Consider the following 24,107-nt stretch of genomic DNA (forward strand, 5'->3'; position numbering starts at 1 on the left):
CTTTTTTCTCCAAATGTAAAGATGGTTAAGACCAAACACCTAACTTTTCCATACTTTCGACTACAAGAAATGTCACCACAGATTAAGCGCTCTGTGTCCCTGGATTTTTTTTATTATTATTTTGCAAACTAATGTGGCATTTGAAGTTACTCTTGAAGCAGTGGCTTCTTCCTCCCTGAATGACCATTCAGTCCATGGCATCGCATGACTTGTTTCACTCCATCTTTAGTTTTTGTTCTCGGGTTGCGTATTACGCAGCAAAGCATATCTGCTTCCTGAAGAGTATCATGGTATCAAAAATGGTATCTATCAGTAACTTGTCATGTGTATATATATGCGTGTGTGTATGTATGTATACATGCATATATACATACATACATGCATTTTATTTTTTATACTTGTGCATATGTATTAATTGTTTTTATCTTGTAACCAGGTTGCTATGTATTGCAAATTTTTTGCTCAGGTCCCTCTTGAAAATGAGATCTAGATCTCAACGGGGTTTACCTGATTAAATAAAGGAATATATATATATATATATATATATATATATATATATATATATATATACAGTATATGTATTTATGCAATTTGATCATTGACTCAATGATCACAATACTATTTCTAAAGTGAGCTTCTAATATTGCGTTAACAGTAATTCACGTAAATTTCAAGGTTTTTTTTTATTTGGCAAATTCTATTTTAAAACATGTTTGTGTTGTTTTACCAAGCACTTTAAAATTGCAAAAATCCTAAAGTGTCATTTATAATAGGGCGACTAAGGTAATATAGCGTCTAGTCTTCTATGCAAAAATATTGATTGAAAAAAGTAATATGAAAGGAATATTACTGGCGTTGTGGTGCCTTGTGGTGGGAGGAGGGCACCCCCAAATCAAGTTCTGCCTAGAGACCTATACAGTCTTTGACAGGCTCTGCCCAAACCGATATATGAAGTTCTTGTGTTTCTACCTTACAAAAATAATTTGTTGTCATGTTCAGTGTGTCAGCTTACAATGGGTAAAATGAGTAAAATTTATTTGGATATTGCAAGGTGATACACATTTGTTGAAATAAGTGCAAAGTTTCCCTTTGATCAACTGGAAGTTGTCGATTTAAAACTGACCAGCGTCATTGGCCTCAGAATAACTTTTGAATTTTTGATTCACAAGTGATTTTAATGTTCTTAATAGTAATGCCGCACTAGGCTGAAGACATGGAGTGCGGCTGCATGATCCGCTCTCCAACGAGAGTGCTACGCTACCCACCCCTTGTGACAAAAATGGCCTACAGGCCTCGTCTGTGCTTACAAAGTCTGCGCGCAGATCGTGGAAGCATGAACTTAATTTTCTTACAAAAGTCAGATTTATTGTTTATATATTCAATTCTCGATACAAGTTTAATATAAAATTTTTGATTACGCCAAGGATTGTTTTAATGCAACTGCTCTCTTATGCATGACGCAAATAGTAAGGGATCAGCGGTAAACGAGGCCACGCATTGTCTGCCCCCCGCCCTCCCTCTGCTTGTCAGGGAGCAAGCTGATTGGCCGAGGCCTAGCAAAGAGTGGCCGGGAATCCAAAAACTGCAGGCCGCACTTAGCTTACCGTCAAAAATAAACCAAAACAATAACAGACAAATTCGTCAAAGGGGAGACACACCGATAGGGACAGGAGACGAAGCTATCAGGTAAAAATATTTCAAATCGACCGCAGAGGCACGGGGAATAGGTCGCAAAGGCCCAGTCAAACGTAGCGGGCCTCCTTCGAGAAACAACATGGAAGATAATGCGGCACAAGCTGCTCCTCTTAGCTTAGCAAGCTAGGTAGCCGAACGGACGACCGTCTGCGCGAATATACGAGCGAAATGTTGTCTATAAGTAACATGGAACATATGAATTTGTGGCTCTCATTTCTACTCTTTTATTATCTTAGTTTATATTAACGCGTAGTGGTGTGCAAATACATGTTTTATTCGGGCTTAGTAATCCAGTAAATTAGCTTTGTGCTAAAACAAAATGGCGCTTGAAGACTTTCCCTTAGCTTGCTAGCTAGCTAGCTTCAGTGGGTGGAGGGCGGTAGCCCCCTTGTTATGCATTGCATAACTGCGGTGTTTTCATTGGTGGCCATAAAGTCTGAGCATTTGTATTTTTGTGTCGACTCGAGATCTAAGATGTTTTCTTAAACGAGTATTGTGACAGCCCAATGATCGTCTTTATCCCGGAAGGGTGTATTTATATGTATATCCTTGAAGTGCACAAACCATTACCTCAGACAGTATAAATTAATCGCATTACAAATCAGCGTAGACATTGCATGTTGTGCAAAATAATAACGCAACATGTTCCAAAAGCCTTCGGAGCAGCTGCCTGTCAGCCTGTCCCCTGCGAACTGAGAGGGACTGTCCTTTGTGCAGGGCTCTGCCCATCAAGCCCAACCAGGTCCAGGTGTATAACTAAACGAGTGCAGATTGTTTCTGCATGTAGTATTCTTGATAAACAATAGATGGAGCCAGTGTTAAATAAAAACAACTTCCCCCCAAATTTACAAGACTGTCTTTTATTATAGGTACTTTGTTTCTTTTGTTTAAAGCTGATTAATTTAACATCAGAAAACCTTATATAAACACAAACGTACTGAAGATATGTTTGCATGATTACATAGCAGTCTGAAATAATATGCCTTGAAATGTTATGTTGTTTTTCTTCTATCTCAGTGTGACTGTCTTCATGGAACAAGGCACTGCAGCTATCAAGTCGGTTTTAATGTAAAGGTGTTATTACTAAATGTGAAGGTATGTATTTAGGACTGAGCATGGTTACACTGTCCTACCTTTCACTTTTGTTTTAGTAATGAACATGTCCTAAAACATTATCTTGACTTTTTACATTTCTGAAAAAAGTAAACAGAACAAAGCAAATAATTTTTGATGTGTACAAATTTTTTTTTTCAGTTTTTTACGAAGTGAAGACATGGATCAAGGAGGAGGAGTATTGGAGCTACACACCCAGGAGCTGAAGATGCCCCATGCTATGATCATGCAAGATTTTGGTGGGTGGTTAGGAAGGTCAAATTGAGCTTAACCTAATGATGTGTAACTTCAACTTGTAGTGAATAAATGTTGAAAGTTTATTAAGATGTTAAAAAAAAATAAACAATAAAATCAATCTAGCATCACATTATTTACTAAAGTTGCATTTTTCCTAAACTGCTCAGAAAGATTTTCATTTGAGGGTTTTTTTAAATGCTGTGAAGTAACTAAGACAGTCTTTGGTCTGAGCAGTGAGTATTGGCTATTTTCAGTCTCATTGTAGAATTATATTTTTTTCTGTAAGCAAATAACAGAAATAAGCTTTTTATAAGGTTTTTATTACTATACTTATTTTGTTTTACTGTTTCTTGCAGTTGCAGGCATGGGAGGTTTAGCTCACATTGATGGAGAGCACATTGTGGTGTCGGTACCTGAAGGCATGCTTCTGTCAGACGTGATGACGGATGAAGGCATCCTCCTTGAGCATGAATTGGAGGTAGAAGGTCTGGAAACTCAAGTTGTTCAAGACCTGGAAACCGAAGTGGTTGAAGGCCTGGAGACTGAAGTGGTGGAAGGCTTGCATGCAGATGTGGAGGGCTTGGAAGCAGAAGTTGTTGAAGGCCTGCAGACACATGTGGTGGAGTTGGAAGCTCAGGTTGTTGAGGGCCTGGAAGGCGAGGTTGAAGTGGAAGGCCTTGAAGCGCAAGTGGTTGAGGGCCTGGAGGCAGAGGTGGACGTTGAGGCCTTGGAAGCACATGTTGTTGAAGGCCTCGAAGAAGAAGTGGAAGTACATGGTTTGGAAGCTGAGGGTGTTGAAGGACTGGAAGTGGACGTGGAAAGTCTGCAGGCTCAGGCTGTAGAGGCTCATGAACTGACGAGTGAAGACATGGTCCCCCCAGGTCACAGTGTGATCATGCCTGAGAACATACTGGGGACAGAGGTTGCTATAGAGGAGGCGTTGGACGCCCATCACCACCATGTTCTTACAGCAGACCTCATCCAGGACTCTAACCATCACCACCATGATGACATGCAAGACCAGGTATTTGTGGCAGAGCTACTGTCTGAACACCAGGGAAACACACTGGATCACCAGCTGGTGTCAGAAGGGTTGATGGTGGCAGAAGCCAACACAGAGACCATAATCCATCAACAGCTGCCAACAGAGGAGGTTCCTCTGCAGACTGATGAGGAAGATGATGCAAGAAGTAGCTCTGAAGATTACCTCATGATCTCCCGTAAGATTGTTCATCATAAACATACACAATTGAAACAAAATTCCTCGTTTGCATTTATTTTGTCATAACTGCTCATTTTTGTGTCATTGAAGTTGATGAGGTTGGAGAGAAGTTAGACATAGGAGACACACCTCTGGAGATCAGCACAGAAGTCATGGAAGACAAGGAAATCAAAAAAGAGGAAGACTCGGAGGTCATAAAAGTCTACATTTTTAAAGCAGAAGCAGATGATGATTTAGGCAAGTCATGTCAAAGCCCTTTGCGCAGCATATTATAAAGCAAAGAAATTAAATCCTGACTTTATGATAACAATTATCTTTAAATTTCCAGGTGGAACAGAGGTAATAACAGAAGATGATTATCAGAATGGCCATCCTGATCTGGAGGCCGCATCATCTGGGAGATTGGGTGTTGGTCGTGACAAGATGGTCTACATGGCAGTCAAGAACACCATAAAGGAAGAGGAGGAGGAGGCAGAGGATGATGACGATGAGGATGATGACGACGATGATGATGAGAGTGATGATGATGACGACGATAGTGATGAAATTGGTACATTTTCTTTTTGTTTCCTAATTAAAGAGAGTGTGGTTTATCAAGGTTTATAAATCTGGGACCAGACACAACTGCTGTCCAGGTGCCTTTTACAGAAAACGTATTAGAGATGCACTGATTGCAGTTGGCTCACTGATTTCCAGGCTCTGGGTTTTGACCTGCCAATAATTTTAGGCAACTCAGATTTAAGAAAAATAAAATAATCTATAGGAACAGTGTAGAAAACATTCTTTCCAGTTTTCCTGTCTCAAACATTCATAAATCCTTTTTATATTAAGAGTAGAGGGGACATGACACAGCTGTGCTCGAGATGTAGTTTAGCATGTTATATTAATGGTTAGCACAGCCACCATTACTAAAGCATCAGATTCTGTATGTATCCGTTTAGAAAACAGATGCTTATCTTAAAAACTGAGTTTTCCAAAATGGTGCCAACTTTTTAGATCAGTCAGATTTTATAACAGAGAGAGGCTGAAACTTACTGCTATATAACGGCAAGATTTCTATACTCCCTTCAGCCTTCCTGTTATCATCTTTCTCTGAAAATGCATTTGAATCTTTTTCACTCAACTACATTATTTACAGCTTAGAACATTGGTGTTAGTACCACGTGGGAGTGATTCGAAGAATGTAAAATTTCTCAGTTTTTGATTGATTGGTTAAGCTGAAGATCATGCGATTCCTGTCATCAGCTGAGTTTTTTTTTGTTTTTTTTTGGATCAACAAAAAAGTCATCTCCCTCATTTTGAAACAGGGTGATGCTTTCTGAAAGAATTCTTGCAATTTTAACCTTTAGCAGTTCATTCTTATGTAAAATAATTTTTTCCCATTTTTTTCCCAAATATTCATTCTAGCCGTTTACAACCTTTGTGCAGGTAATACCATTGATCAGGTGAAGAATGGAGTTGCTACGCCTTTCTTGCAAATCAGAGAGGGACTGGGCACAAATCGTGCAATCAAACCCAAACCTAAGAAGAACAAAAAAGGAGAGACACGTCAATGTCAGACTGGTATGAAAAACATGATAATAAACATGATAATAAACTTTTGATTTCAGTGTTAAAAATTTGTTTATTCCCCCTGCCTCTCAAAATCTTTTCTCTGAAGAATCATCACAATAACTCCCTGCTGTTTTCTCAAACTTCTTTTTCAGCCGTCATCATTGGACCAGATGGGATGCCTCTGACTGTCTATCCATGCCACATCTGTGGAAAGAAGTTTCGCTCACGGGGATTTCTCAAATGCCATATGAAAAACCACCCAGACCATCTGCTCAAGAAGAAGTACCAATGTACTGACTGTGACTTTACCACCAACAAGAAGGTCAGTTTTCACAATCACTTGGAGAGTCACAAGCTTCTGAGCCACAACACTGAGCGATCTCCAGAATATACAGAGTACACAAGACGCTATCACGAGTCCAGTCCCCTGGGCTCTGACAAGCTCATCGTCAAGGACAGAGAGCCCAAACTTCATCATTGCAAGTACTGCGACTACGAGACGGCTGAGCAGGGGCTACTGAACCGTCACCTGTTAGCGGTCCACAGTAAGAACTTTGCACATGTGTGTGTCGAGTGCGCCAAAGGCTTCCGTCACCCATCAGAGCTTAAGAAACACATGCGGACCCATACGGGGGAAAAACCCTATCAGTGCCCGCATTGCGAGTTTCGATGCGCAGACCAGTCCAACCTTAAGACTCACATCAAGAGTAAGCACGGTGCAGACCTGCCCTTTAAGTGCAACCACTGTCCGCAGGCCTACGCTGATGCACGGGAACTCCAACGTCACATAGAGATGGTGCAAGGCCACAAGACCCACCAATGTCCACACTGTGAGCACAAGAGCACCAACTCCAGTGACCTTAAACGACACATTATTTCTGTTCACACCAAGGACTTCCCCCATCAGTGTGACGTGTGTGAGAAAGGCTTTCACCGGCCATCGGAGCTGAAGAAGCACGCCGAGACACATAAAGGCAACAAGGTGCATCAGTGTCGGCACTGCAACTTTAACGCTCCCGACACGTTTACCCTGAGTCGTCATATCTTGTCCTTGCACACAAAGGATCTGCCCTTTAAGTGCAAGCGCTGCCGGCGAGGTTTTCGTCAGCCAGCAGAGCTGAAGAAGCACATGAAGACGCACAGTGGTAGGAAGGTTTATCAGTGCCAGTATTGTGAGTACAACAGTACGGACGCTTCTGGCTTCAAACGCCATGTCATTTCAATTCACACCAAGGACTACCCCCATCGCTGTGACTACTGCACCAAGGGCTTTAGGAGGCCTTCAGAAAAGAGCCAGCACATAGCAAGGCATCACAAAGACATGTTGATGTAAGGTCGTCACATTAACACTCACACACTCCTTTCTCAAGTCAATCTGTGTCTCTCATCCACAGGTAATTTTAGTGTATTAACAGAGAACTGGCTGATACAGGCAGTTGATATAGTAATTGCTGTTTTGTGTTGTGTCGGATTTAAACCTCTGCTCTGCAGGGGGAACACACAAAAACATTTTATATTGAGTGAAGTCTGAAAAAGGACAGTGTATAATCTAAGTGGGATGGCTGTAAATTGTCTTTTGTTGCAGAAAATTGCATATGAACATATATTCAGGGTTTCAAATGTCTATATTTTTTATACCCACTCAGCTGAAATGCTGCAAGATGATGACTCTGTTAGTGCTTTGTGATCGTCAGCTAGTTGTTCAGATGAGGCAGGAAACGTTTGCCTCCACAGTACAAGCTAGTATCCCTAATAGCAGCTTCGACCCTGACATTTCTGCTCGGTGTTGCGTGATCTTACAGAATCAGGGCCATCCATATCTAACTGGGTTTTCAGTCAGTGGCACGCATAAAGCTTTTTTATTATTTAATATTGCAACCTTCCTCATCTTGGAGTTTCCTCACAAACTTGAACACTTGATGTTCCGTTAAAATAATCTTGTATCAACAGTATCAATTATGTTTCGTCAAACATGTTAATCAGAAATATTCTGGGCCAGTTTGTTTAGCAAGAAAAAAAGAAGAGTTGGTTGTTCTCAATTGTACTTCTAATCTGCATATTTCCCACACAGAAATCCAGCATTCTATCTGCAAAGATAATCCTGATAATTTACCATTGTGTTATTATTATTATTGTTCTTATTACCATTATTAATCTCAAATGAGCATAACAGATGGCAGGCTTCACATTTAGTAACTCCTGGAGTGGTTGTACTGTATCTGACTGCCGTTGTAAGTTGCACACATGTGACACAGATGTGCTCTCTTTGCTAACCATCTGATTGCAGTCATGCCTTACATCTGTTTTTTTTACCCCTTAAGCACTGATGAACACAGCTAATCAGAAAACAAACGATTCTTAACTCTCACACATGCTGTATCAATGCCATTCTCTCAGAGTTCAAGTCAGTAGAAAGCACTTTAATATTTTTGTTTTTGTATTTTAATGACATGTATGGGAGTTAATTATCAAAAGATATATCTGTATATATAAAGATATATCTATAGGGAAAAAAAACCATTCTTCAGGTGAAGGAGAAGACTTCAGTGTTATTTCTTAACACTTGGGCACGATCCATTACTTTAAAAAATTGTCATTGAAAGACGTGGGTGAAACTTTGTTCTGTTCTATGGATAAGTGATTGGGTTTTGTGTTTTATTTGTGCTCACTAACAAGTTTCCCACACACTAGTCCTACAGTCCTAAATAACTCAACCCAATCTCAAGTGTAGGATTATTACCTTGAAGTCAATGGTCATTATATTGGCATTAGTCTTTAAAGTATGCACATATGCTGTTCATGAAATTAATTGTGGTATACATTAAAAAAATCCCCACATTTTGTGGATCTTAGTCTATATATTTTTTTCTTTGAGTCTGATTGTGGATAAACTACTAGTGGGGACAAAAAACTAAATAAACAGCTATCTTTTTAACTTATTTGTGTTGTTTCTCAAAATATTTAAAACTAAAAATTGTATTAATAGATTGGGCTTTAAAAACTAAATTTCAAACTGAATTCGTACTTCCTAGTATCATCGTTAGCTGTCACTTTCAATAAAAACTGGCTGTCATGTATCCGTAATTTTCACTTGCAAGTGTCATATTTTAGTCCATATGATACAATTTCTACAAGGTTTTGAAAAGTTATTCAAACTAACTACATATGCAAAAGAGTGTAATGCATAATTTTGGGAGAGTCACAAACAGTAAGTGCAAAAAGTGGTAAACAGCCTCAGTTGTCTGGCTGTTGCTTAACAGTGGTTTTACCTGTAATTTTATGTTGTGGTTTCCAAGGTTCAAGAAAGCTGAATGGTCATTCATCCGTTTGATGTAGCTGGTTATTCCTATTCAGGTTCTTCAATAACAATGTTTGAGTATTAGAAATCAACCATCCGAGTAATTGGCATCTTCTTTCAGCTTTGAGTGCTGTAAAGGTGGAGGCATTTAGGTGCTAACAGTAGGATTTTAGGAGCTTTGTGTTTTGGTCAGTAAGAAGGAAAAGAAAGTTGGACTTGGTCAGCAGTGCATATATCCATGTAAGTATCTACACAAATGAAAAGTGTAGTATTGAGATTGTATGTGATACAGCAACACAAAGGAGTGCATAAATGTGAAATAGAAGAAGGAAAATAATATGTTATTTTCATATTATTTTAAGGTACAAATCAAAATAATGTGGTATTTAGCCCACCTTAGTCTACATTCTGAACTTCAAATGCATTCTACATTCAAATAGATTGATAGGGAATTTATTATGTCAGCACTCATTTGCTATTGTTTTAAGTGTGTAGTAATAAAAAAGAAGAGAGTAATTATTCTTTTTTTAATTTGGTTTACAGCAGCCAAAATAGTGGAACACAATAGACAAAAACACAGGTGTTCAAATGAGCAATATTTACAAAAACACAACTCTGAAATCAATTACGCTAATAGGAACATTGGCATCAGTTTCTACTTATTGCCAATGTAATTGTTTTGTTTTTGTTTTTTAAGGCCTATTATTTGCACATATGGCTGTTATGCAACCAATAATGAAAAGGACAAATCATGCACAATGATTGGCACAAATTGCATACAAACAAGAACTAATTGTTTCATATAAGAGTGCCAGATTTTATGTATAACTTCCTTTGCAAAAGCTTGGCCAATATAGACTGGGGTTCAGTAACGGCCATACTGCCGATTTTTATAAATCTTTAGTTATTTTATGATAGATGAAAATCCAATACTTTAAAACTAATAGCTAATTTTAAATATCAATCAAGTTTATTTGTATAGCACATTTCAACAACAATGCAGTTCAAAGTGCTTTACATCATAAAAACATAAAGTGATAAAAGCATCATACAGTTAATAAATATATTGACAGTTTGCAACAAGCTGACACTCATAGCACCTGCAATATGAAAGTTTTATGTACAGTAAAATGTGATTTCTTGTTGTTGAGGTTTAATTACTAATGTTTCCAGACCAAATTCATCTCATTTATTGTTTCAATATCAAATGTATGGCAAAATCTTCAAAGCTGGCAGTAGGGGATAAGGAAAATCACTACTCGACAAAAAAAAAAATCCCTGCGTGTTTATGAAGAAGATCCTATTTGTCACACTATAAAAGGAAAAACATCAAAGGATGTGGATGCATTCACTAAAGAAAAGGAGAGCACAGTATGTGATGGTAACTGGCCAGCCATGATGTTTGCAGTTGTCCTTGGACTATTAAAACACCCTAAACCTGCAGTCGCTCAGAGCGGCTCGGTTGTGTTGCAGCTGAATCTGTGCTGCAAATCTCTCTAAACTGTTATGCGGGGGTGTCTTGTTTCACTTCCATGTCACCTGGAGTGAAAGACAAATTACTTCTCATACGGAGGGCAATGAGGCTTTGCAGACCGCATAGACACCGCCAACAATCTTACAATACAGATTCAACAGTCTCCTGATTTTTGTTGATCCCACAAAGCACCACATAAATCACTCGTTGGTGCTGCTGTCAGCAGAAACTGGTGGCAATATGCAAATCAATACATAGACATATCCATAAAACCCTCTCAGAATAACTGTTCTCTCGTTACTGCATAAACCATGCATTAACATTTCAACATTGCTTTTATTTTCTCTGAATTCCTGCAATTTTAAGCAATTCCCCCCCCCCCCCTCCCCCCTAGTAGTTATATCTCCTACATGTTGCAAGCCTGCTTTCTGTCCCCCCACACACAAACACACAATGTACCCAGCAGCTTCAGGAGGCCATCAATGTGATGAAAATTGACAGATGTACTTAGATAATCCAGATGCTTCAGAAGGTCAAACCAATTCATTTGATGTAGTCATTTTGTCCGTGTTTCTGAGTATCAGTGGTGTGGATGTGATTAGAATGATGAAGCCACCAGTAAACATCCAGTCCCCTGATTTCCATTGAATCAGTTACTGTATTTTTTTTACTAAACATATTTTTTTTTATCTGCTGCAACTTACTAGTTGCTCCTGAGTGACACTGTTCGACTGTGGAGCATGTTCTTTTTCTTTGTGAGATTTTGATGTCGACCATTCTTATTTCAGTAAAGACTACATGCAAATGGAGCCGGGAGCATGTCATCAATTCGTCTCACTGATGGAAAGCTTTGCCACATCACATCCAGTCTCTATGATGGCCCACATAACCACCGTCGCTTAATGCAGGTTGCTAATGACGAGGCTGCAGTGGTGCAAACCAGCTGGAGACTGAGGTCTTCTGGGAAATCAGTGCCAGATTGGCCTGGTTGATGGGGGAAAAACGTGTCCAATTACTAGCCAGGAAGGGGCCTGTGTGTTGGAGAAATTCATGACGGGGTAAAAAAAAACAAAAACATAAGAGGCAGCTGGCTTAAAAGGACAGTTCAGAAACTTTGAGTTTATTAGCTGCAGTAATGGCTTACCTTGTTGTCTTCATTTGGTTGAAATCCAACTAATGCCAAGCCATTTTCAAGACTGCTTGCTGTACTTATAATAATTTAGTTTTCAAATGTTAAAAGACTCTTCCAGGAACATCTTACTAGAACTAAACATCATGGCAGACAGACATATGATGGACTTGGCATCACTTTGGGTTCACCCAGAATAGGCTGAATAACGGCACCAGAAAGAGGAAGCATTAATTGAGCGCCATAAAAAGCAAAAATCCTAAAATAAATATTAATAAAGTGGTTCCAAATAATGAATTCTTTAAAGGATTGTAAGTTTCCTCATCATACTTTTTAAAGCTGTATCTTTATACCATACAAACACTGATGCCTTTCAGGTGTGGAGCTCAAAGCAACCTCTACTTAAGGATATGAATTTGAAGTGGAGCTCTGCAGCAGTATCAGTCTCTCATAAATAATTCTGCACCCAAAAGGTCAAACATGCAGGTAAAGTAAACAAGAGATATGTGTTTCTGAGCAAATGTGCAGTTTATTGTTAATTTATTGGGAATTTTTTTGTTACTTATTTTTTACTGAAAAGTAGCTTCATGAACTGTATGTGTAAATGAATTCATTGAGTGGTCTCTGATAACTGGATTTTAGTTTTTATTAGCTATAAGCTGCAATCTTAAATCCTTAAATATTTTACGTTTAATCCAATTGTATAATATTTGAGTTTCCCTTTAAATTACTGAAATAAATTCACTCATTGATATTCTAATCATATTGTGATGCACCTGCTCCCCTCTAGTTCAGGGTAACAATAAAAACTGACTGGAGCTTTTTGATCAGCTACAATATTTCTTTTTATGTCAGCTTGAATACTGAATATTATGATTTTACAGCTTTAATGACGATAAATGATCAGGAATGATCCTAAAAAATAAAGTACCTCTCGAGTTTCCTCTAGATGGCGCTGTTCTTCCATCTTCCCGTTAATCACCGTCAACAAAAGTTGCGAAATATATATATGCCATGCATTAACATTTCAAGCGCTTCTAAATTTGTGAATGGATGTGACACATAATCTGAATGTCAATTAGGCGGTGCAGAAAGATGAGATTTTAGATTACGATGAAATATTCAAAAAATATTTGGTCGGGAGATCAGAAAAACGAATTAAATAGCTTTCCATTTTTATGTCTGGTTAAGCTTGGCCAACTTTACACTTTCTTCACTGGGGAAAGTTCTGCACGGGGTTAAAGGCGGCTATTCTGGGCGGACTGGATCCCTTGACCTGGATCAAAGTAGCGGCGCGTCACCGCGGTGGGCGTGGCTAACCGTGAGCGATAACGCCTGTGCGCTCCGATACGTTGCAGTCTGAGGTGCAGCCTGACTCAAGGCGAGAGTAACGGAGCAGAACCGCTGTCCATCTGGGTCTGGGTCTGGATCCGGGTGATGAGAGCCACGAAGAGCATTGTTTTGACGGCGTCATCTTGTTTTTCACTGCATCATCAAAACCGCTCTCGGTCTCCTTCGCAGCAGAACTGCGGCTCTCTCCAACTATGGATTGCTTAATTGAAGTTGGGCCACCCGATCCTGTTTGCGCCAGGGCATCCCCGTGATATTTAGCGAAAGGAGAGAAGTCGTTATGAGCAAGTGTGTAAGCGGAGGATTTCCTGTGCAGAGGCTGCAATTTCATCCTGAGGACAACATTTTCATTGTGCGTAACGGACATCGATGCGACGGAGCTGTTTGCAACTAAGTGAAATAATTGGCGCAATGTACTAGCAGTTACAGACTGACTCCTTAGTTAGTGTAGAGAGTTTTGTTTGTGAGAGCTTTTATTTCTCTCTTGTGCGTGCAGACAGATTACGCACCACTGTTTTAGCTGCTCCGCGGTCGGGATCTGGAACTGTGAAGCTTTTGAACTTTTCTCTGCAACTATTTTATTTTATAGCTGCACCTATGGCTTTGCCGGACAGTGGCATATCTGGAGAGGAGATCCCTTTCCCAGAAATAATAGAGCTCAATGTTGGCGGCCAGGTGTACATAACGCGCTACTCTACCCTCACCAGTGTGCCAGACTCTCTGCTGTGGGAGATGTTCAGTCAGAAGTCAACCAAAGGGCTGGCCAGGGACACCAAGGGGCGTTTTTTTGTGGACCGCGATGGTTTCCTGTTCCGCTACATCTTGGACTACATGCGGGACCAGCAACTGGTTCTCCCGGACCACTTCCCGGAGCGCGGGCGTCTGCAGAGGGAGGCTGAGTTTTTCAACCTGCCGGAGCTCGTCAAGCTGCTGGCGCCCAAAATCAGCAAGCAGAACTCGTTGGGGGATGAGGGGTGTCCGAGCGACCCGGAGGACTCCTCACCCGGGATCGACTCAGCGCGCAGCCTGGGCTCCCTGGGGGCCGCGGCGGCCGCCTGCGCCAGCCTGGTGCCCAGTGCCATGGACGGGAAGCGCTCAGGGTTCATCACCATCGGCTACAGGGGGTCGTACACTCTCGGCCGCGACAGCCACACCGATGCCAAGTTCCGCCGGGTGGCACGGATCATGGTGTGTGGGAAGACCTCCCTGGCCAAGGAGGTGTTCGGAGAGACCCTAAACGAGAGCCGTGACCCGGACCGCCCCCCAGAACGCTACACCTCCCGCTACTATCTGAAGTTCACCTTTTTGGAGCAGGCCTTTGACAAGTTGGCAGATGCAGGCTTTCACATGGTGGCTTGCAACTCCACAGGAACCTGCGCCTTTGCCCATGAACAGACGGACGACAAGATCTGGACCAGCTACACTGAATATGTGTTCTACCGTGAGTGAGATTATGGCTTTATTCCTCTGGCCCCCTTCACCCTGTCTCCAAGAGACCACCCCCCTCTCCTCCAGCCTCCAGCCATCCTGTCTTATCTCTCTGATGGCTTTGTTCCAGTAGATGTACTGTAGATGTTGTGTCCCCCTCCCAGCCCCATTTTTCTTTGCGGCCTCCAGCTTTTTTCCTTTGAACACTACCCAGCTGCTGCTCCGACTCTTCATACCTCCCTCTGCAAGTCCTGTTTGAAGCTTTCCCTTTCACCCCCAAATCCACCCCAGTCATCCTCAAGTTGCCCTCTCTTCTGTCGCCCGCCCGTCTAGTTGTAGTTCCCCAAAAACTCAGCCACAGCAATCCATCACCCCTCTCTGCTGAGACTGATGCCTTCTATGTATTATTCTCCTTTGTATCCTGCATATAAATATCTACTAAATTTGCCCTGGTGAAGCACAATACTGTATTTTCCTAAAAACATAGCCAGAGTGTGGCTATTAAACGCAGTCATAAAGGTATAAAGAAAAGGGCTGAAAGAGTTGTAGTAATGTACTAAGCTACTCTTCCCCTGCTTACTCAAGCAGATCGGACTCTCTCCAGCTTCTCTGAACTAAATTACCAAATAATTGGACATCTTATCAGCCTTGAGGGACACGAGCAGCCCCAGCACAAGATAGAAGTGTAATCTAATTTTCTTCATTTTTTTTTTTCTTTTTACTTTATTCTATTAAATGTGTCCAGTACCATGTGCTTTGGGAATGTGCCATAGCTAACCTGTGCGGTTGTTGTTTTAAAATGGATGAAGTTGCTACAGCATTGCGGACCTGGGGGGAAAAAATGCAGCAAACCTGTTTTGAAAGAAGGGAAAATAGAAAGCTGACAGTGCGTGGAGTTTATATTTCAGAAAGAAGCTGGTTATGTGGCAAATATACAAGCACAAAACCTGCATGGTGAAGCTTAAGCATCAAAAGATTTTCTAGTGAGAGAAAATAAAAAAAGATTTACTGATCTATTGATAGAGTGGAAAGAAATGTATGTTGTTTTGTTTGTCGTTTGCTTTACTTTTATGTTAAAACATTAAAAAGGTTTTTTCATACTACAAGTCATGTCTTGTGAAAGGCCTGCTTCCTGTTGTAGTCACCATAGCTGGCCATGTTTTGAGAAAAAAACAAAAAAAAACATTAATATTATTCTCAATAAGCAATTCAGTATTTGAAGGTTCTGTGTTGATAGTGCTCACTTACTGTAAATGAATACCTAGTAGAGAGGGTAGGAGTACCCTGTCTGCATGCAAAGCCAATTGTCTTCTCATGACTGAAGCAAAGGTTGCTGTAAATACAGCTGCTATAAACGGGGACGTGACAAAAGGATAGTTCTTCATTTTTACTGGGGTTCTGTTAAAATGTCTTAAACATATCGCTCAAGGCAGATTTGTACTGTCTTAAAACAACACAACCTCAGAAATGTATTAGCTGTTTATTCAAACTCTATTTTATGAACCTTTAAACATTGGTTGGTTATTTACAAAGAAGCCGATGGTTATTTACGCTGGAAAAAGAGGTTGGAAGTTGTGCACCATCAATGATCTTCCTGTTTGAAACATACACAGAACATTTAGTGTTTTGGATCGAAATACAAGTGAATCAGTGTGAAAATTAAAAATATGACTTTATGTGAACACTATTTCCTACACTGTCTTACTCTTCAAGTCAGACTGTCTGACTTGAAGCGTTTTGCATGTTCCATTCTCAGTATGTAGAAGAAAATTGGCACTTTATGCACCTCAATTTCTAGTGTAATTAGTTTTCTGCTTCTTTATAAACAGTCACGTGCAGCAAAGGTGATGCTGGTTTAAAGGTTCAAAAAACAGCTTATACATAAACCGTGAAGACATTTTAAAGACTGGAGTTATTTTAAGGAGGAAGAAGTCCATTTTGGACTTGGTCTTCAGATTAGCCTTTATCTTTAGCCTTCTGGCCCAGTTCCTCTGGAGTTATGATAAATGAAGACACCAAGAAAGCTATCTACTTCAGATAAGGTAAGATATTAACTGCTCATAAGCGTTGAACAGAACCCCACTTTAGAAATCCTGAAACATCACTTTAAAGTTTACTACTAGAGTGTTGGGTCTGGCATCAGGACAGGCCTACTCTATCATTTACCTCAGACTAAAACACATTTAAAGCCAATAAAGCATCCAGCTGATTATGTGAAATGCTAGAAGAAGTCTAACTTGTAGATGGTTTGATCAAAAGTCAAGCATTATTCAGTCTAAGCAAGGTTGTAGTTAAATGTCTTGGTGACAAAAAGTGTTTTATGAAAGATTTTAACAACATAACATTGTGTTTCAGTGTGATACAGTGTTTTGGACACCCTAAATCAGTGTGTTGAACCTGTTGCAGTATGTAGGTTACATTGGGGATTAGCAGAAGGCAAACTGATATATTAAATGAAACCCTACTCTCTTCTGGTTCATTTTCATTGAAAACAAACAAAACTCTCAGAGTGCTGTTCATGAGTGAAGAGCGCACCTGCATCACGATTACCGTATATGTTTTTCATTTTCATTAGAAATGATTCTCAGTCGTAAAATAAAGGAAACGAGATTTCACAATAAAATGATATATCATTAAATGTTTAGCTCTCTCCCCTCAGGCTTTGTTTTTCATCTTCCCTTCTGCTAATCTCTTTTTTTTGCAATTTTTTTTTATCATTTTGTTTTTCTCAGCTTGGTCACATATTGAACACTTGATCAGAAAACAGAGCCAAGACAGAATTGAGGACATGCATAGATAACAAGCTCTCTTAAAGCAGATTACAAAACCCTTGTTTTGTTGCCAATAATTGACCCAGTTACACCACACAGTCCAAACTGTGAAGTCGACTAGATTCAAAGTTAAGGACTGGCGAAGGCCTGCGCTGCTTAAGGCTTCCTGCGGAGCAACAGTTTGCCTGTTTCTGCAGACTCAGAACAGATTTTGTGTTCAGGAGCGCATTCACAGACAACAAGGCTATGACAGATTACGCTTGAATAACAATCGGGGGCATGTTTGTGTCAGTGAAGCACTCAAATGTCATTTCATGAACTCTGACTCATATTTGCCTTTTCATCGAGACCTTATCGAATGCCAATTGCTTCAGTATAACACCTCTAAACCAATCTCAGTGTGGCCTAGATAAATGCATCGCTGATGGGTCCCATTAAAGTTGTGAAACATAGAAGTGGCTCCCTTCTGGGATAACAGATTATTTTTCTGAATGAGGCCATATTTTGTCCTCAGAGAAGAGGACAGTAGAGTCTCCCAAACAAAAACAGCCACAGGCAGCATTCCTCTGGCACTGCTCTCCAGCATGCTATGGCAACACCGGGGTACCAGAGTCGGCCATTAGCACACGCATGGAAAGACGAGCCTCATGCGTAAAATTCCAGGCACCACTGTCTGCCTTTACACCCAAGAATGGCCTTGAGGTTCAACATTCAACAGAAGGCGAGTGAGGAGTGTTGGCAGTTAGACGTTAAACAGGAGCAGCAGCGATGTACACAGGCCACACTGATGATAAACTGCGTTTCTCAGAGCTATTGCAAAACTTAGCTTAAAAGTGAAGCATACCTTCGTGTGAGAGGCAGGCTCTCTTTGTCTCTATCCAGAGTGTCTCAATAAAGGGATTTTACAATGACATGTTGGCTTCATTATTCTCTTAAAAACAACAATCAAGGGAAATTTATAAAAATTATAAAAATTGATTATGTATAAAAAAGGAAGAAAGTGTGCAATACCTTCATTCTTCTAGAACCTTTTCACATTTTGACACTAATTTCACCTGAAAGTTCAAAACTTTAATGTATTGTGTTGTTTTTAATGTGATAGACTGGCACAGAATAGAGCATGAGGGCAAAGGTAGTCACTTGGATTTAGTTCTGCTGGTGAATTTGCCTTTATCTCTATAACATGTTGCTCAGACTTTATGTTCTGGATTATTGCCCTGTTGTAGGGTGACCCTCCTCATAGTTTGTGGCAAACCAAAAACTGGCTCTCTGCAGCTCATCCAGAGTTACCACTGGCCTCTTGGCTGCTTCTCTGATTAATGTTCTTCTTACCCTAGCATGTCAATGTAGCTGGTTGGCCAGCTGGTTTGCATATCCCATCTTCTATAGATAAATAAGACATTCAAAGCTTTGGATATTGCTTTGCAACCCAACCCTTCTTTAACCTCCTCCACCTGTCTGCTGTGTTTATGATGCTGTTTGTTTACTGATGTTCTCTTACAAACTGAGGCCTTTTTTAATTTTAATTTTATTTTTTTTTAGCAATTTCATCTCTGGAGGAGATTAAATTACACACGGCTGGTATCAGTGTACCTCTTTGATTTCATTTAGGGGCATCAAATAGATAAAGATTTTTATTTGTAAGTTATTTTTTAAGTAAGGATGCATTATTTTTCCTTCTACTTTATGTTGGTCAGTCAAACAAATAATCAATGAAACAAACTGAGGTTTGCAGTTCTGATATGATGAATTGAAAATAACTTCATCAGGTGTGAAGGCATTTCCAAATCAATGTAACACAGTGTTGTTTTAGAGTGTTCTTGTTATTGAACCCATCGTTACTGTGGCCAGCTTCACTCCTTTCATCTGATTCTTGACTCTTAGCCAGCTGGGTCACTTCTCCTGTATTTGCCGCAGAAAAAGGGAGATAGAGGAGGAGAACAGGAAGGCATGCACATCCCTTGAATGAAAAGCAAGTGGAAAATGGGACAAGTCTAAACCAAATACTTGAGTCGACGCGAGAGGAATCTGGGAGAGTATTTAACTGACAAAGACTTGCGGCTCCCAGCTGATCTTGCCGTCTTAACAGCCCCAGCATTAGCTGTCCTTTTGTTTGGAGACATTGTACTGATAAAGTTCTCTCAGGACCAATTCTGTAATGCGTTTTTTTTTCTTTCTTTTTTCCAGTTTGCCACTTCCGTCAGCACGTAAAGATTCTGTTTTCGACAACACATGGCACACTACATGCTGCAAGGCTGTGTAATAGGATTTTTAAATTAAAATTTTATTTTTGCTAAAGTGAAATAAATGAGTGGATTTATATGTTGCCCAAATAAAAGAGAACCAAATTTGAGATTTACTATGAAGAAAATCCAAACCCCTATGCATTTTATAACTGAGAGGACTCATTTATTTTATAAGCCTGGATATTTTTGGTGGCTGAGTTTTCCTCAGAATTAAAGATGAAATGTTATTTCAGACACTTGCTGTGTTTCTATTGACCATAAAATTGCACAACTTGATATTACAAAAAATAAATACTCTTAATGGAAGTATGACAATTTTTTAAAAAAAGTAAAGTTTCTCCAATAAACGTTGTTGCGTTGCGATGAGGTGATTTTTCACCCGTATCGAAATAGACGTAATTCACAGACCTGCTATGAAAAAACTTTTTTGCATCATGAGCCACATGATCATCAGCTGGATGTTACAACTGGCGAAAGCCACGAAGAAGATGACAGGAAGTAGTAGGAAGATGGTGGTTTATTTTTGTTTTTGTGTTTTTGGACAATGTGCAGCTGGCTCTCACAGCATCACATAATTCATAAAAAGTCATTTAAACGTCTTGAATCCGTAGCTCTTCTGTAAAATCATCCACTATATTCTCCTTATAACGATGCATATGTAGTCACTTTCAAATATAAGCGGCTTGTCACTCTAACCCCTGAATAAGAAACCGACGTCTCCTTTGATGGATGATAAATTAGCGCTAGCAATACGGCTGAATTATGATTACATGTCATGTAACTATTTAACTAAGTACAAGATGTTCAATGCTCAGGTTTTTAATGACTTATTGCGTGAACAAGCTTATTCATGTGTGATTTTAATTAAATTTTCTATTTAGTGGCTACACTGCAATTGCAAAATTGTGTTATTTCTACATTAGTAGTGGATAGGCAAAGATTTGCACAAATTTATTTTGGAAACGCAGCTATTGCTACTGATCTTTGAATAATTTGGGATTTTTTGTGCACAACCTTCCTTCAATGCATTGGTTCCCAAATGTTTCAACACAAGATCCACAAACTCAAAAGACAGCAAATGTTTGTAGAGTATATAAGCAATTCCACTGAATCAGAGTTAATCAAGGTTACCTTGAAAACACAAACAGCATCAACAGCCAACATATTACTGCACAATTACTGGGCAAGTAAGTATTTTGACCATATCATCATTTTTAGGCATATTTTCTAACAAGCTAGATAAACTTGAATGCTTTTTCCATTTAAGCATAGCAGGGAATGTGTATCTGTGCAATGAGGAAGAGTTTGGCCTAAGGAGGTCAACGCTCTATCAAGGTGTGCATAATTATTAGACAGCTTCTTTTCTTTAGGCAAATTGGCCAAAAAAGAGAATTTAACTGACTGTGAAAAGTCAGAAGTCATTAAAAGTCTCCTAGAAGGATGGAACACTATCTAAATTGCTAAGCTAAGGGTGTGATCACAGAATCATCGAATGTTTTGTGGCTAATAGTCAACAGGGTGGCAGGAAACGTGTTGAAGAAAAAAAAAAGAGATGTAACTGAACTGCCAAAGATTTGAGAAGAATCAAGCACGAAGCCACCATTAACCCATTATCTTCCAGTTCTGCCACATTTCATACCTGTAACCTCCCTGAAGTTATCTACAAGTACAAGATGTTCAATGCTCAGAGACACGGCCAAGGTAAGGAAGGCTGAAACTTGACCACCAATGAATGAGGCACATAAGCTCAAGTGCACAAAGTCCAGCTCTCTGTTTTTGTTTTACATCAAAAAGAGTGAAAAGGATTTTACCACTGTGATGAAATCGCACTTTTGCCTCATCTGCGAGTGAACTGAGATGTGCCTTTGAAGGTTCCCTTGCTGCATATTTTTTTCATGAATGCACGCAGCACGTGTTACAGTATCAACGCAGAGTGAGTCATCCTCCCAGCCTCCTATTCCGGCTGTTCAGTCAGATTTGTCTGCACGCTGTTGTTTATGTTTTGTCAGAGCACTCGGCTGCGGACCATCTGTGACTCGTTGCTTACCTATGTTTTCTGTCGATCTCAATGCCTTGTCTGCTTTTAGATCTGTATACCAGCATGCTCCAGCTCCGTCTTGTTTTGTTGTTCTCGTGTTTGTGCTTACATAGGTTTTGCTGAACAGGTTGGACGGGTGTGTGGCCCACACAGGGTCAGAGCTGGAGTTGTAGGACAGCCAGGTGGGGAAGCGGGGCAGAAATATGTTGACTTTCAAACAAGCCGAACAGGCAGCTGGCATCTCTAATCTTGAACAAACGACACAAACATGCATCAAGGGAGGGAAGTTGCTAGGAGAACCAAGCCTCCGTTGTGAATCAAATGACTCGGAGCTGTGAGTTTTTGGATGTAATTGGCTGCTTTCTTTTCAGTCTTCTCTAGAAAAGGATTTCAAACACGTAAAACTAGCAAAAGCCAATGAGGATACGTGGAGAGTATGAGACGAAAGCATACAGCTCAGAAAACCTTTCATCATCACCGCAGTGTGATTTCTAATTTGCACATGTATGCAACCTTACATGAGCTTTAGCAATATCATGTTTCAGCCATGCTGCCATGTAAGGACACACACACACACGCCCACACACGCACCCCTACACGCACAGTACAGTAGCTCTAGCCTGAGGCATCTTCATCTCACTGTCGGTTATTTATAGTGTGTCGGGCATTTGGGCCAGATGTGAACCTTAGTCACCATATTGTTCTGTCTGCGGCTTGGGCGCACACAGATGTTCTGTCACCTTAACTTCACTGCCACATCCTGCGAAGAGCGACTGTCACAAAACGGACTGCAGCCCAAAACAGCTGAGGCATCAGCCCTCATTGTTTTGGAGAGACAATGCAGTTAATGGTTAATGAATACACGAAGAAAAGTGTAGGAAATTAACAACATGAAATCTACTGTTTAAAAATAAAACTGGATATAAAATTTGATGTGTGGTCATTGGGGAAGCTTGTTGAGTTTTTCCTGCTTAATTCAGCCAACATGTTGCTTTCATGCAGATTCCAGTTAGGATGTCACAATGATGCTATAATAGATCAAAGAACAAAATATTTTTATTTTCATTGTGGGAACAGGGTCAGGTTAGCCAGGTCACCCTACAGGCATAACCTCTGCATGTTTTTATCATTTCCCATCAACCCCCAAGAGAATTGGCTAAAACAGAAAAATAGAAATCTGTTTGTTTCACTCTTAAAAAGATAACATAATCTCCGATATTCCTCATAAGACATAAAAAGTTTTTTTACACATAGAGTGAAATTCTTTACGCCTTTTGTTCTTTGAAATTATGGCTAACAGATAAGCAAAACCCAAAATTCAGAGTCTAAATATTAGTAGATTACACCATCAGTCTTGTATTCAGTCATATAAAAAAATATGTCAATTTCTATGCACTCACCACTTGACTTTTTTTCTTTTTTGAACAAATTGTTGCATGAATGTGGTATGGGATCGAGGCAATCACCCTGTGGTTCAGCTGTAGTGTGATGAAAACCCAGGAGGCCTTTAGTTCATCTGCATTGTTGGGTTTGTGGTCTGTCATCTTTCTCTTGACGATACTCCATAGAGTATGGGGTTCAGGTCAGGCTAGTTTGCTGACCAAACACAATTACACCACTGCTGTTAAATCAGCTTTCGGTACTTTTGTCTTTAAGGACAGGTGTTATGTTCTGCTGGAAAATGAAATCAGCATCTCTATGAAGCTTTTCAATACAGAAGGAAGCACAAAATGCTCTAAAATATAGACTGTGCATCGACTGTGAGCTTCAGAAAAACCAGGGGACCCCAAATTCTCACTTTCTGTGAAAACGTCACAATGGACTTCAACTAATGTGGATTCTGGGTCTTTCCACACTTCCTCCAGACTCTGGGACTTTGATTTTCAATTAAAATGCTTCACTTTCGGGCGTGCTGTGGTGGCGTAGGGGATAGCGCGACCCACGTTTGGAGGCCTTGAGTCCTCGATGCGGCCGTTGCGGGTTCGATTCCCGGACCCGGTGATATTTGTCTTCCCCTCTCTCCTTTGCTGTCAGCCTACTTTCATATAAGGGACACTAGAGCCCACAAAAGACCCCCTGGAGGGGAGGGAAAAAAATGCTTCACTTTCATATGAAAAGAGCACTTTGGACCACAGAACAATAGTTCAGTTCTCTTTCTTTTTAGGTAAGTTACTTGTTTATGTGCAGGATTTGTCTGTGTGTAGTGGCTCTTTATGCGATGACTCAGCCTCAGTTCATTCCTGCAGCAAATCTCAGGAATTGTTGAATTTTTTTTTTTTTCTGAACAATCCTCTTAAGGCTGCAGTTATTCTTGCTGCTAGTGCACCTTACCCTACCACACATTTCCTTTCACTCAGTTTTTAAAAATAAAAATACCATCAAGTACTAAGCTAGAACTTACTGAACTCCTGGAATAACCCATTCTTTCACAAATGTTTAAAGAAGAAGCAGTCTGCATGCCTGGATTTTATACACCTGTGCGCATGGAAGTGGTAATAACAACTGAATTTAATGAATGCGCAAATACTTTTGGAAATGAAGTGTCCAAAAGT

General features: G+C 40.1%; 2 protein-coding genes across 4 annotated transcripts; both read left to right on the forward strand.

Annotated features, from left to right (window-relative positions):
- Positions 1-1,518: 1,518 nt before the first annotated feature.
- Positions 1,519-8,905, forward strand: znf711 (zinc finger protein 711). Of its 3 annotated transcripts, none has more exons than XM_028008356.1 (8): positions 1,519-1,686; positions 2,713-2,794; positions 2,950-3,047; positions 3,402-4,265; positions 4,358-4,504; positions 4,596-4,817; positions 5,675-5,830; positions 5,974-8,905. In XM_028008356.1, the coding sequence occupies exons 3-8, from the start codon at positions 2,969-2,971 to the stop codon at positions 7,152-7,154; spliced, it is 2,649 nt and encodes an 882-aa protein (XP_027864157.1). In that variant the 5' UTR covers positions 1,519-1,686; positions 2,713-2,794; positions 2,950-2,968; the 3' UTR covers positions 7,155-8,905. The 3 variants fall into 3 exon arrangements, with proteins under 3 accessions (XP_027864157.1, XP_027864156.1, XP_027864158.1); XM_028008355.1 differs by having other exon boundaries at positions 1,520-1,686; positions 2,713-2,790; XM_028008357.1 differs by having other exon boundaries at positions 1,520-1,686; positions 2,713-2,790; positions 5,696-5,830.
- A 4,117-nt stretch (positions 8,906-13,022) lies between these two features.
- On the forward strand, positions 13,023-18,182 carry kctd12b (potassium channel tetramerisation domain containing 12b). Its single transcript, XM_028008358.1, has one exon. It carries the CDS (start codon positions 13,670-13,672, stop codon positions 14,519-14,521), a length of 852 nt encoding a protein of 283 aa, XP_027864159.1. The 5' UTR covers positions 13,023-13,669; the 3' UTR covers positions 14,522-18,182.
- The last annotated feature ends 5,925 nt before the right edge of the window (positions 18,183-24,107 follow it).

The sequence above is a fragment of the Xiphophorus couchianus genome, chromosome 23 (assembly GCF_001444195.1).
Source record: "Xiphophorus couchianus chromosome 23, X_couchianus-1.0, whole genome shotgun sequence".
NCBI classification, from domain to species: domain Eukaryota; kingdom Metazoa; phylum Chordata; class Actinopteri; order Cyprinodontiformes; family Poeciliidae; genus Xiphophorus; species Xiphophorus couchianus.